The 14,889-nt window shown below is 36.0% G+C and overlaps 2 protein-coding genes across 7 annotated transcripts in view; one reads left to right on the top strand and one right to left on the bottom strand.

Moving 5' to 3' along the window:
* Positions 1-14,889, top strand: part of LOC134659242 (androgen-dependent TFPI-regulating protein-like) — a 317,918-nt gene that overhangs the window by 166,066 nt on the left and 136,963 nt on the right. The window lies entirely within an intron of this gene.
* The window catches only part of LOC134659230 (probable nuclear hormone receptor HR3), a 200,875-nt gene that overhangs the window by 140,011 nt on the left and 45,975 nt on the right, over positions 1-14,889 (bottom strand). The window contains exons 1-2 of one of the 6 annotated variants that reach the window (XM_063514861.1): positions 6,748-6,850; positions 273-420 (exon numbers count right to left, since the gene is read on the bottom strand). The exons of 3 other annotated variants lie outside the window; for them this stretch is intronic. In XM_063514861.1, coding sequence (XP_063370931.1) covers positions 273-375 — 103 coding nt within the window. In that variant the 5' untranslated portion in view covers positions 376-420; positions 6,748-6,850. 2 more of the 6 variants (XM_063514862.1, XM_063514863.1) reach the window with 2 other exon arrangements.

Raw genomic sequence — 14,889 nt, 5'->3', positions numbered from 1 at the left:
TAGTACCTATTTGGGACTTGTAGTACCTATTTGGGTTTCTACCATCGCATCGGCTCTGCGTACAGCTACAAGATGTGCAATTTGCCGAAAATCTCATAAAACTTCGAAATTTTCTTAGAAATTTCAGGGACATTTATATTTTACACACAGAAAGATGACAGAAAGATCAATGTCCATACAAAAAAGTAAGAATATTCTGCAATTTGTAAGAAATTTCGCAATTTCGGAAACCTTCGCGGCACATCAGCTACAAGTACCTGAAATCAAGTTACCTTTAATACTCCCACCTGATGTGTGTGGTTGCTGACTCTGTTGCACGTTCGTCTGCTCCAGCTTGGTGCTGACCGTACTCCACATGTCAAACATGTTCAACATATTGCCACTGCGGCTAACACAACATAACACTACACAACATGTTCACTGAAAAACATCAAGTGTCAAGATCTTTCGTCCGTACAAAATCTTACTAACTACTCTGTTCCCTTAATTTGTATCTTTAAGTGTAATATTGCGTTTTTATAAATATCAATATAAACTTTCTCAAATGGTCAACTAATGTAAATACGCTATTTGGTTTAATATCAGTCTAAAATTTCGTTCGTAAGGTGAGGGTTATTTGCTTGGGAGTTAATTTTATTAAATTCTATTTGTGGTTTTACTATTGATTAAATGCATATAAACTTGATAAACGTTATTATATTGTCGCCTACGGAATGAAAATGTTCGTTTTTTTCTTGCTTTTTTTCCTCTTCATAGTCTCTCGAACGTTGTCACTTTTCAAAAATCGAACGCGGGACCATATTGAAATTTTTTAAATTAAACTGCGCGTCATTTTTTTCGGTTATTTTTTGCCTGCGTTCTAGTATGCACTGGGATGCAGTTGCAGTGGGGGGTGGTTAGGGGTGGGGGGTGTTCGGAAGCGATGGTGGTGAATGCGCATGCTCGGAATCGATCCTGCAACTACTTTCCTTGCTCGCTATATGTGCTAGCATTGTGCTTGTGTTATGTCATTCACTTTGATCTGCTACGGTTATGTGGTCCTTTTGTTATGTACGTGGCGCGGTGAAGTATTTTTTAGACCTGTCCTAGTTGACTTAAGTAGTCTTTAATACCTAGGATGAAACTAGTACAGATTTCTGTCATTTATGTGGTATTACATCCTGAAAGAATTTATACAAATTTGTAGAAATATGTAATATTAGATTTGAAGACATAAAAATCTTCTCGCCTTAAAATCTACTTTTGTTTTAATGAGATATTGATAAAGTTATTCATTTTAAACGTAAGTACGCAAATAATTGTAATGATGAAATATTACTTAGTATGTAGTATTTTAAATTTAATTTATCAATCACGTTAATGAGGTAGGAATAGGAATGCAAAAAATTTTTGAAAGACGACTTATGTATTCTGATACAAAACCGAGAATATCCATCTTTACTATATACGATTTAGATTTAGATTTATTTATTTCATAATATGGAATTACATTATAAATTATTCTAAGCTAATCTATACGAATTTACTTAGATTTTTGCTAATAAATAGAAAAATAACTTTGTAACTATATATACAATTTCCAAAAAGGTTTTCAAATAAAGTTCCTTTTCACATGAAAAAAAACGCACTCAAATGCTTACATTTTTATAACTCCACGTGTCCGTATAATGCCCTACACATATAGCTGAATAATTTAACCTTTTAAACAGCAGGGGACATTTTCAACCCTTTTCCATAATGATTCGATGTCACGTGACGTCCCTATCGTGACGTGTACACACGTCAGCTGTGACGTGGTTACATTTTAAGTGTTATCTGTTGTTACAAAGTACTCGAAATGACCTATATACGACGATAGAGTCTGTCTATGATAACTTTGCACTGATTTATATACTTTTGTATTTAATTTAAGTAATATCAAATCGGTTTTAGTATATAAATCAAAATGTATTTCACTATGTATAGTGTGTTTAAGGACTGTCTCATTTCCAACATATACAGAGAGAATCATACTATTTTTGTCTTACTCTAGTACTAGCACCCAAAATAAAAGGATGAGTATAGTTTTTTTGTTCCTATTTACTGACAAATTGGTTTGACTAACGATATTCGTTATATTCAGTTTTTTTTAATTACACAATGAGTTCGACTATTTTTTTTCAGTGTAGACAAAATGGAGAACTATTCCAAAGGTAGACATAAAATTATTAAAGAAAAAATATATACCTACCAATTTATTTCGAAATATTTAAGGTACCTACATTAAAGAAAATATCTGTATCTTTCTCTTTTTAAAGAAAATGGCTATTATTAACAACTTATCAATGACATACAATGTTAAACATTACACACCAAACATGGCCGGGCCCAAAACGCAAGAAATAGAAAGGAAAATCCCCGAAATGTTGCATTCACATGCGCGGGCGACATTACGCAAGATTACGTTGCGCGCACGCAGGCGCGCCAGCCATAGGAAGTAGCGGAAGCGGAAGCGGACGGCATTTAACTAAAATCCAATTATCACCTATAATGGCTTACGGCGTTATTCATAAACGTCTGCTAAATTAATCAGCTGATGATCATCGTTTGTCCCTCTCTATGGCATAACGACAGATAGGGACAAACGACGATCATCAACTGATTAAGTTAGCAGCCGTTTGTAAATAACGCCATTATAATTTATACCTGTAAGTTAACAAAACGAGTGTGTAGGTTTGTAAAGGGTGTGTAACTTGCTTGTAAGAGCCCTCAAATTGCGACTATCTTCTCAAAAGGCGGTATTTATGCTTGAATGCCACCGAGTCGGTGATCGGACAATTGTATTAAAAGATAGACAGTAAGTTATTCTAGTAGGCTTTACATTAGTGACTATCAACCATGTTATTAAAAAAACATGATATTAAAAATTAAGTTAAATTAAGTTATCAAGGAGTTCAAAAGAAAGGTTTAAAAGGATTTATTTTTATAATAACCATTGCCTTTTATGCTAGAAAGACTAACGAACGAAGGTGAACTATGGGAACTTGGCCAATTATGGCTTATAATATTCTGTTCACTTTTCCTACAATGCAAATAATGCAATAGTATATAACAAGAGACAAAAGTTTTACTATACCAAGTAGAGTAGTACGATTAACTAGAAACAAAATAAATAGAGCAATTAGGTCAAGGCCACTCTATTAACTACTTAAGTACATTTTTTAGTAAGTACAGTTTTCGAATATTTTATGATTTTAATCCGCTACATTCTGTGCCTTGGACCACTCGGGCCCCAAGTGAAAGTAACTGCCAAAATCTCGAGAAAGCGAGAGAGTGCCTTGATCGATGCCGTAATTATTATTAGCCATTATATGAGATATGCTAAACGAGCCGGATGTTGCTGGCAATATAAAAAAAAGTTAGAAAAAAAAATGTATAGAAGGCTAAAAGTTTTAGTTCATGCCAATACAGGCTGTAACAAAAATCGTGGGGATCCGTTTAAAGATAAAGATAAAAGATAGTTTATTCAAGTAGACATTACAATGCGCTTATGAACGTCAAATAAAGCTACATCAGCTCCAACTCTACACCTCTGCCTCGAGAAGAAGTATATTAGGTATCGTGTTGTAATTAGAAAGAAGTAGAAGAATATTTCACGCGAAAGAACTTTTTTTTATATCGAGCAGGTCGACTAAATCGGACACCCAAAGAATGGGTCAAAAATTTTATTTTAAAAAAATGTATAAATTTAAAAAATGTAGGCGCGAAGTGTTGACCTCAGAAAATTTGAATTTCGCGTTTTTCTACCGACAGAGTGGGTGTGTCTGAGTATAACTAAGTCCTCATGAGTCATGATATAATACCACTTTTACCACGAAAGGTGCTAATGGCGTAGACACACTCTCTAAAATAAGTTTTTATCAACAAGACAGACAATGGTCTTCAGCAAATTATGATATCGCCTGGATATTTGCGAGAAACAAAAAAGATGAATTTACGTTTATAATTGCACGTAATTGCCGAGTTCTGTGTCCTCGGGACACGCAAAAGTATCTTTGTAAGGCTCTGAGCACCGAACTCAAGATGATAAATTCATAGTCATCTTATAAAATGTTGGTATAAATACTAGCAATCCAATTGATAGAGGACTAGTGGTGGCAATGTCATCACTGATATCAAATTTCTACAAAATGATGTTGATAAAGATACCTACTTCTTCTTCTTCCTCGCGTTGTCCCGGCATTTTGGCCACGGCTCATGGGAGCCTGGGGTCCGCTTGGCAACTAATCCCAGGAATTGGCGTAGACACTAGTTTTTACGAAAGCGACTGCCATCTGATCTTTCAACCCAGAGAGTAAACTAGGCTCCTTATTGGGATTAGTCCGGTTTCCTTACGATGTTTTCCTTCACCGAAAAGCGACTGGTAAATATCAAATGATATTTTGTAAGTACATAAGTTCCGAAAAACTCATTGGTACGAGCCGGGGTTTGAACCCGCGACCAATAAAGATACCTACTCCTCCACTTATAGGGTATTTGACAGTATTTAAAATAAATTATTTTACACCATGCATGTAATAAAGCACCAGAAGATTAATAGAGAAACGTAGACAGCAGTTATTTTTAGACACAATTTATATTTTAAAACCCGTAAAAAACTATAAAGAGTAGGTTAAATTGACTGTGCCATCACATGCTAGTGTTTCATATAAAGTCCATAGTAGCAAAATCGTTTTGACAGTTCGTAAAAAGAAACTGATTTGACTAGTAGTCAAATACCCTCTATTGTTCTGTTAATTCGGTGCAAAGTTTAAAGGTATCTAGGATATGTGTGACGTTATTTATGAAAAGGGAGTTATTAACGAGAGGGAATTATTAACGATGTTCCGATATAAATACAATGCCGCGCGACGCTGTATGGCGTAAGCGCCATCGACAATAAGGTCCCTTTTCATAGATAATGCCCCATTTTTTATCACAAATTATCAATCTGCGCAGACGAAAGCGTCGTCAGAAGCTAGCACGTGTATATTTACAAGGAATCCGAACGACAATCCTTTTACCAAGCCCCAAAAGTGAGCGTTTGTGGCTCGCCAAGTTTCGGCGGGCCAACTTTCACCGTGTCGTAACGTTATTTAGGCGGCTATCTCCATGTGGCATATTATAAAACATTTTGTAATGCTTGGAGATAAGTACAACGGTTTAAGTCCTACGTTTTATAAATAGGCGCCCAATGAGTTAAAAGCGGCATCTCAATCCAATTTATTAGAATCTAGAGCATCTAGAATTTAAAGATGAAAATATGTATATACCTACCTATTCAAACCAATAAATATACAAGTATATTTAAAATAATGAAGAACGATTTTCTAAATACGTACCTAATTACAATAGTGTGGCTCGAATTACTGTTCATAAATTATAGAATACTCTACCTACTGGTAATGTTTCCTATTTTTAGGCAAATAAAAAAGTTGTGATTTAACAAAAACGAACTAGATACATATATGTATGAATATACAAACCATTTTTCCATATAAAAAATGTGTACTAAGTATGTACATATATGTATGTATGTATGTATATGTACGTATATGTGGTATTATATGCATATAAAACATTTTTCCGCAAAAAAAAAAAACAGAAAAAATGTGCATTATGTAAAATATACATAGTCAAGAAAAGGGTTTAAGAGGAAAAATATACAAATGAACTGAATGAATGAATGAACGAATCTACTTTTCGACCTAAAAAGATAACGAATTAGAAGATATTCGTGAAAAAGCATTAGTTAAAAACGCCCTTCAGAACGAGAGAAAAAATATTTCCCAAGAGTTTCCCAACCTTCTCTCTCCGACACAAGGTTAGTGTATGTCTGTCTCGCTCGCACGTGCAATATAAGATCATGCAACTGCATATAACCTTGATTTGATGCAATTTCGTGATAGACAATAATGCGGGTTTTTATGGCCTGTTTTATTTTTATTATGGGTTGCGAATTCGCGAAATTTTTTCGATATGTTTTTGTATAGATTATTGATGTTTTGTCTATTATTTTTTTGGCCGAATTCGACACCGATTATGTCCTTAAATTGATGATTAGTATTTTAATCACCTGTAGTGTGTATGTTAAAAAGACTGTCATAAATTTTATTTAATAATAAAGGATTTTCTAAAAATTTTCATATTTTGGGGTTTTTGTTGTTTATGATATGAATATAGATATATAGTTTTGTTTTTACCACATACATTGTTGGCTATATATACCTACATGTGGTTCAATTAATTTTCATAGTATAGAAGAGTTCGAAGTAGGTATAAATAAACCGAAATAATTTAGTAAAATTTACACAAAAAAATGTTAACAAATTTAATATTTTTAATCATATTTTTCATATAAATAAACACATATTCTAATATGACTTTGTTGACAATCTTAAATAAATATACCTATTTAATGTAAGTAAGTAAATAAACTTTTTAGCCGATAACACAAATAAATAGTTGAACGTGTCTCAGTTGTTTAGCTGAATTATTTCTAATCTTGACCTAATTTTGAATGAGTAATTAGAATATATTTTATATTCTTTTTCACGTCATTCAAAACATAATATTTGTCAAAAAACGAAAGTGATGACAGTACAACTTTATATTAAAACTACTTTAACCGACTAACTCACTTAGTCAAAAAGTGAGTCACTCGTAACATTTTAATTTGACTTTGTAAAAAAAAATACAGACGAAAAATCTCAACCAAAAAACACTCACGTCCAAAAAAGCAATCCATACACTGCACTGTCACACACACATACGTAAGTACTTGTCGGTAAGAAGTTAACGCGCGGGCGCGGCCGTGCGCGTGCGACGGTCGGTGCGTACTGCGGTGAACGGACGCTTTTAGGCTTGGCGAGCGATTGGAAAAGCTGAGGACTTGGCTGAAGATTTGGCGGAGCTGGGTGGTTAAGTTATAAAGATACTTAATAATAAATAATAATAATATCGATCTATCATCACTGACAGGACTATTGTAGCCAATAAGCCTGACATTGTGATAATAGATCGATCGCAACGTCGGGCCGTGCTCGTTGACATCACCATCCCCCATGATGACAATCTCGTGAAGGCCGAGAAGGACAAGTCCAGTAAGTATCTAGACTTGGCTCACGAGATCCGCCATGTGGGATGTTGATTCGACGATCATTGTCCCGATAGTCGTTTCAGTGAACGGTCTAATAGCGAAGAGTCTCGACCAACATCTTGAGAGACTCTCGCTAGGTGGTTGGATCAAGGGCCAGATGCAGAAAGCGGTGATCTTGGACACGGCGCGGATAGTCCGCCGGTTCCTCTCTCTGCGGCCCTGACCACCGGCAGCTTGGGCCCTGCCCCGCTGCTGGCGGCACCCTAGGTTAGGTTTTTTATAATGTGTTTAAGTACATATGTAATTATAAATAGTAAAATAAATAAAAAGACATAGCATCATAAAGATGATTGCTCATCATGTGTGCTGTCCTGTAATTAATAAAATGATTTTAAATGTGAAATCTAATTTAGCTTTTAAGTATTAACATTATTTTTAAGAATGTACTAACAAACATAAGATCACTGTTTTCTTTATTGAATAAATAAAAAATAAAACTAAAAAATAAATAAAAATAGCAGGTGCAAAAATGAACCCTTTGCTTCGCTCGGTTAGCAAGCATCAAGCTTTACGAAAACCAACAGAGCCCGTACCATGAGTCACTGACATTGTCAAAATTGACATATACGCTATCGAGAACGTAATTGACTTTCTATACATCTCATTCGCACTAATATGCGTGTACGAGCGAGATGTATAGAAAGTAAATTACGTTCTCGATGGCGTTTTTGTCAGTGCCAAACTGATGGTAGCCGTACAGGCCGTGCCAAACTAATATAAATACCATTTAAAATTAGTTTGTTTTGACAGTTTAAAAGCTTGAAAGTTACAATTTTCTTTCCACATCAATTAAAGTCTGAAATAACATTTTTCCCGTTGAAATGTAATAAAAAAATAGTTTAAAGAAGTGTGACAAACATAAACATTTACTTAATTAGTAATTAAGAATATATTGCGATGCAAGTGCGAAAAGTAGAAAATTCGCAGAGTGGCGATAAATTGAAACACGACCGAACGGGGTGTTTTAAATTGACACGAGTTTCGAATTATCTTTTTCGCACGTGTATTGTACAACGTTTTACAGTACATACTGCCCTTAACATTTTCGCCATATGCACGTATTTGCCAATTACCGCACTAGGGCGGTAAAGTAGCACGTAGCCGGTTTTTTTCAGTATCCCTAACCGGGAGGGCAGGTGTGTTTTGCAATTTCTTGTTTAATTGGTACATATTCCAACCTTCCCACTCGGCACAGATATTACAATATTCAAATCTAAACAGACCCCTCCCGAATTAGAATTAAAAGCAAATCAGAATAGAAACCGGTCCGGTTCGCAAATAAACCGGACCCTCGCGAACTGTCCACGTCTAGTTCGGACCCATTGTCATCATCCACTGTAGATAGGGTTGCCAGATCGAAAGGCGCTATTATCGGGAAAAAATGGTATCGTCTTGGGTCGTCCCATTCGTTTTTCGTCAAGTTCTTAAATTAGTCCTATTCTGCTTTCGTCACTCATTCTACATTGAAAGCCACTGACGATTGTGACGAATGTAGAATGGGTGACGAAAGCAGAATAGGACTAATTTAAGAACTTGACGAAAAACGAATGGGACGACCCAAGATGATACCGAAAAAATATGAATTTTTCGGGATTTTGGGACTTAAGTCGGGAAAAAAAAACCATCGCTCTCTCACCGCACAATCTCTCGCCACGCACGCCCCGCGCGCTCGCTCGACGACAGTTCGGAACTTGAAATCATTGTTTTATAACGTGAACCTGTTTTTCGGGACAATTTGCACTTGGTCGGGAATTGGGAACACATGCTATAAATCGGGAGAATCCCGCCAAATCCCGACCATCTGGCAACCCTAACTGTAGACGTCACTGGGGATGTGATAGTGTCACAGAGGGGCTACCGCCAAAACCGAAATTCGCAAATTGCGGGGATCTTTCTCTTTTACTCCAATGCAGTCGTAATTAGAGTGACAGAGAAAAATGCCCGCAATTTGCGAAACTAGATTTTCGCGGTTTTAGCACAGTTTTGTCTCGAAGGGTGACCTGTGTGGCTACCACAAGTTTGGCACTGACATAAACGCCATCGAGAACGTAATTTACTTTCTATGCATCTCACTCGTACTCGCATATTAGTGCGAGCGAGTTGTATAGAAAGTAAATTACGTTCTCGATAGCGTATATGTCAGTTTTGACATTGTTAGTGACTCATGGTACGGGCTCTGGGTGACTAAGTTAAACTAGTCAAAATTATCAAATAAATATTATACGGGGTGGAAATTTTCTAGAGATTGAGCTGAAAGGATAGTGTTATACGAGTATAAGCGATCTACAATCGAGTTATTAAAATCGTAAAGCTGGATTAAAAAGTAAAACAAAATCATTCAAATGAAATACATATTTTTATATCAGTGACAACCCTATAAAGTTATTCATGTTAAATTGACACATCGTCGGTGCGAATAAAAAAATCGCCATGTATTTTTTAGCTACTTTACAGGAGACAAAAAAAACTGTTTATTTTCCTGTTTGTAATTGTAATATATTTGTTGCACCTGTATTTTTTTTCTGGTAGATCAATGGTTTTTACATGATACTTATGCAGAAAATAAACAGTTTTTTTCGTAAATTTTTACAATATAAATTATTTTAACCAGAATTTTGCTACATAGCGACTTAAATTTGGTTCATTTAAAATCGTCATGTGTAAAGTTTACACATAGCGATTTGTTGCCAAAGTAACGTAGCACGAGAAATGATACATAGCGGATTTTAGGGTCAATAAATCGCCATGTGCAACATTATCGCCATCACCCTCGACGGAAAACAAGGCATTTAAATTCGTTATGTGCAAAAAAATCACAAAGCTATTTTTTTGTACAAATTTTGTTTTTAGTTATTTTCAAAACTAATATAGATATAAAAAAATATTGATATAGGTCGACGGGAAATTGAAAAAGGAATTAGAATATGCCAAAATAAAAAAATCGTAAAAAAACACATAGCGATTTTTTTATTCGCACCGACGACATGTCATGTCATTCATAGGATCTACTTGCTAGGGTTGAAACATACAGAATTTTGCACTAAACTGTATCTCAAAAACGGTTAGAAATATTAGGGCTTTTTCTAAAATAAATATCAAAAACCCGATTCTTTAAAATCTGGACATTCTTGGGCACCTACTCAGAATCGACAGCACTCTCCATCCTACCATTAAAAAAAGATGTCCCAAAATGTCAATTCCATTACGTCACGTTTTTAGTATGAGAAAAATTTTCACTTGTATGTAACGTGACGTAGTGGAATGTACAATTTTCATACAAAATTTTGGGACAACTTTTTAGGGTTCCGTAGCCAAATGGCAAAAAACGGAACCCTTATAGATTCGTCATGTCTGTCTGTCTGTCCGTCTGTCCGTCTGTTCGTCCGTCCGTATGTCACAGCCACTTTTCTCCGAAACTATAAGAACTATACTGTTGAAACTTGGTAAGTAGATGTATTCTGTAAACCGCATTAAGATTTTCATACAAAAATAGAAAAAAAACAATAAATTTTTGGGGTTCCCCATACTTCGAACTGAAACTAAAAATTTTTTTTTTTTTCATCAAACCCATACGTGTGGGGTATCTATATAGGTCTTCAAAAATGATATTGAGGTTTCTAATATAATTTTTTTCTAAACTGAATAGTTTGCGCGAGAGACACTTCCAAAGTGGTAAAATGTGTGTCCCCCCCCCCCCCCTTGTAACTTATAAAATAAGAGAATGATAAAAGTAAAAAAAATATATGATGTACATTACCATGTAAACTTCCACCGAAAATTGGTTTGAACGAGATCTAGTAAGTAGTTTTTTTTTCATGGGCGAGTCCGACTCGCACTTGGCCGCTTTTTTTATCACCAGGATTGAATATGGATCTGGGAGAATCGGATTTTCAATATTTATCGAACGAGCGAGCGAAGCGAAGCGAAGTTCTTATCGAACGAGCGAGCGAAGCGAAGCGAAGTTCTTACATTCAACTTTGAACACGCGGCTGGCTAGCGGCACGTCCCGGCATTTCGATGTTTTTAAGCTGAACTGTCAGAAGATAGTTTGATACACAATAACTTAAGTAAATTTGTTCTAAATTAAATGAAATTGGGTAAACGTGTAGTTGAGGGCACTATATTTTAGTCATTAAATTATGAGCAGGCTCGATCAAGGGGTTATTGAGCTAGAAGAGCTTAGAAGGCCAAAAAGCTGTTTGTGAAGTGTCTTGCTATTCTGGTCATTTTATTTGCAAGAAAGTATGGTCGAGTTTGGTATCAAATGAAAGTGCTCGGCTTACACTTTTATAATATCGTTTTTAAATTTACCATTTTGAAATAATTAGCAAGATAAAAATAAAATAAACATGAATATAGGTATTTGACATTTGACAGGAAATATTTCGGCTTACCACAGATACAGTAACAGTTAAGGGCTCCACAGACCTTGCAATAAATCTTACGCGGTTTTCGATCCTTTGACGACTGCATTCAATTGATATTTTTGGCGAACCGCGAGTTCTCAGTTCGGGGCGAACTACTAGTTTTAGAAAACGCCCATTAACGTGATTAATAAGTGAAAAATAAAGTACGTAGCCTAAACAATTGCCCGTTTGCGTAAAAGTCCTTCGTTCTGTTCCACCCGATATATCCCTACTAATAGAGAAAGTAACTCTTATTTGTCTGTCTGTCAGTTACCTCATCACGCTTAAACAGCTGAACCGATGTAATTTAGTATGGAGATAGTTTGAGGCCCTGGGATAATAGTCTTTACCATTTATCACGCAGATGATGTTTTTTCGGGTTATTCCCACTAGTTACCACCAAGTTGTTACCACTGGTACCAACTTTATCTTTCTCTACCACTGGTAACAACAACTCGGTGGTAACTGGTGGGAATAACCAGTCTTTGCCACGTCCAGTTTAGTCGCTATTGTCATCGTCCACTGTAGACGTCAGTGGGGAAGATAGTGTCATGTTTCTAACTTGGATATGCAAAGTTTCGAAGGGGTGACTAGAAGTCACAGACTACAGACACCAGTATGGGAATTTTACAAGCTTTTTGAAGTGAAAACTTCTTTAGCGGCGCTGGGCACTTTTTGAAAAAATTATAAATTCGAGACAGCGTAAGGCGATCACGTGACCGTAAGGTTTAGATGGCCACTCATTTAGATGGCATTTAAATCAATAAAGAAAAACTCAATGACATTATGTATATAAGTATGTATTTATCTATATAAGTATGTATATCGTCGCCTAGTACCCATAGTACAAGCTTTGCTTAGTTTGGGGCTAGGTTGATCTGTGTAAGATGTCCCCCAATATTTATTTATTTATTTATTTATTACATGAAAAAGGTTCTAATCTTGTATATCACTCAAATATAATTCAATAAAGCTACATCTTGATGAAATCGCTAATAAAAGTGAACTCTAGTACTGGTGAATAAAACTCAAAATATCATGACCAAACATATTTAGATCTGCAAGGTAACTTTACAATTTTTATTCGAATTTTAAACAATTAACGCTACAAATTTGAATTTCGAATTTGAAACGAGCTCACTGACCAGCAATTTCGGAACTAAAGTTTTTCAATAGAAAGGAGTCAATTATACATAGTGCTGCAGACATTTTGGACTAGTCATTGAGTTTTCACTTCTGTCGGCACTCCCGGAGTGCAACCCGTTGTTTTTATTTATTTGCATTTAACTTGCAATGTACCTATGTAGGGTAATTCGCCAGTAACTGGCCACCACACGATGTTAAACTGAAAATGAATTCTATTCACTTATTATCAGAATTCATTTTAGTATAAGGTGGTTAGTTATTGAAACCTTATATTATATTAAAATGAATTCTGTTTATAGGTGAAAAGAATTCATTAACAAGCTTTTATTAGGTCGACCTGTATATAACTATGTAATGGAATCTAAGGTAACTAATTTAACCATCTTCCAAGGATAGTAGCGTCATGAAAATTGGCAGCTGTATGTAGTTCTGATGACAATACAATAATATGGTACTGTCGAACTGATCTGATGATGGAGACAGGAGGTGGCCATAGGAACTCTGTGATGAAACAACGCAACCTAATTGTGTTAGGGGTTTTTAGAATTGTCTCGATAAGTATTAGTTGTCTGTCGTAAGAAAAGTACAGTCAGCGATAAAAGCTTGTAGTACCAAAAATTAAATTTTTGCCAAAAACTTATTTTTAGTTTAAGATGGCCAGTTAAAGCGAATTACCCTATGTAATTGTAATAGTTATGTTTGTACGGGTCAAATCTTGCAAGTTAAATTTGACCCACTTCCTGACTTCCAATGAAGCTGAAACTTTGCATACATATGTAAGTCTGGTGACGAAGCAATATTATGGTACCATCCAGCTGATCTGATGATGGAGACAGGAGGTGGCCTAAGGAACGTGATAAAACAAGGCAACCTAATTGTGTTTGTCTCATATTGGACAGACGGAAAGTGGAGTCGGTAATAGGGTCCCGTTTTGTACCCTTTGGGTACGGAACCCTAAAAAGGAAGTTAAACTATGAATGAACAATCCGCATTGACATAGATATCTAGGGACTGGCTTTACGGGCAATAATAATGAGACATGACAGGGGCCAGTACAGCGGTGTGAAATCGCTACAACGCGATTGGTTGATGAGTTCGTATCACGCGCGCGATTGGTGTCTCACTCGGCGATTTCGTCGCTTTGCTACAGGTAGCTAAAAGTACATCCGTTCGGCCCCAATTTTGGGGAAAGCCATAAGCCGCGCGTGGCGCTGTCGCCACCTAGCGGCCATATCTGTGCTGATCGTAACAGACGCTTTTTGATAGAGAGTGAGTCTTCTGTACTTAGTACTATTATTTATTCTGTGATTACGCGCGCTATTGGTCGCAACTTGTCGCGTTAGACTGCACGATTGGCTGGAATTCGTGGGTAGCACCGCTGAACTAGTACGATGTTTAGTGCCCCATTAGCCCGTTCTTAGATATTATACGTCAATGACAATCCGTGTTTAAACAAAGACCTCATATGTTTAAGATAATCAGTAATTATAGCGAATACTTGTTCATTATAGCCATTCGTGAGTTATTAGCGGACGATACAGCAATTTTGAGTGAATCACTGTGTTCTTGAACACCGCTCGTGCGATTTGTAACAAAGAATATGGTAGGTTAAAAACAGTAATTTAAGGATATGATTTAAAATCTTTCACACTACACACATATGCGATTCCATAATTACTTAATACCTACTTGTCTCTGGTATACCTATGACTCAACTGACTTTTGACGACCGGTTTGGCCTTGTGGGTAGTGACCCTGCCTGTGAAGCCGCGGTCCTGGGTTCGAATCCCAGTAAGGGCATTTATTTGTGTGATGAGCACAGATATTTGTTCCTGAGTCATGGTTGTTTTCTATGTATTTAAGTACTCGTATTTGTACATTATATATATCGTTGCTGAGTACCCACAACACAAGCTTTCTTGAGCTTACCCCACGGTAAGCTTAATCAATCGGCTTAGTCAATTTGTGTAATAATGTCCTATAATATTTATTTATAAATTATTTATTTAACTGGGCTTTAAACAAGTTAAAAAATTTGCAGTCCACGTCACGAATAAGTAAAAGTACAAACGGCCACTTTCCCCTTCAATATTAGCAACAACTAACCAAACACTGTACTGTGAGTATAGAATGTGTGACCTTATTTAGCCATGTACATAC

This window comes from Cydia amplana, chromosome 24 (genome assembly GCF_948474715.1).
Source record: "Cydia amplana chromosome 24, ilCydAmpl1.1, whole genome shotgun sequence".
In the NCBI taxonomy this organism is placed as follows: domain Eukaryota; kingdom Metazoa; phylum Arthropoda; class Insecta; order Lepidoptera; family Tortricidae; genus Cydia; species Cydia amplana.
This window is presented reverse-complemented; position numbering and strand designations above follow the sequence as displayed.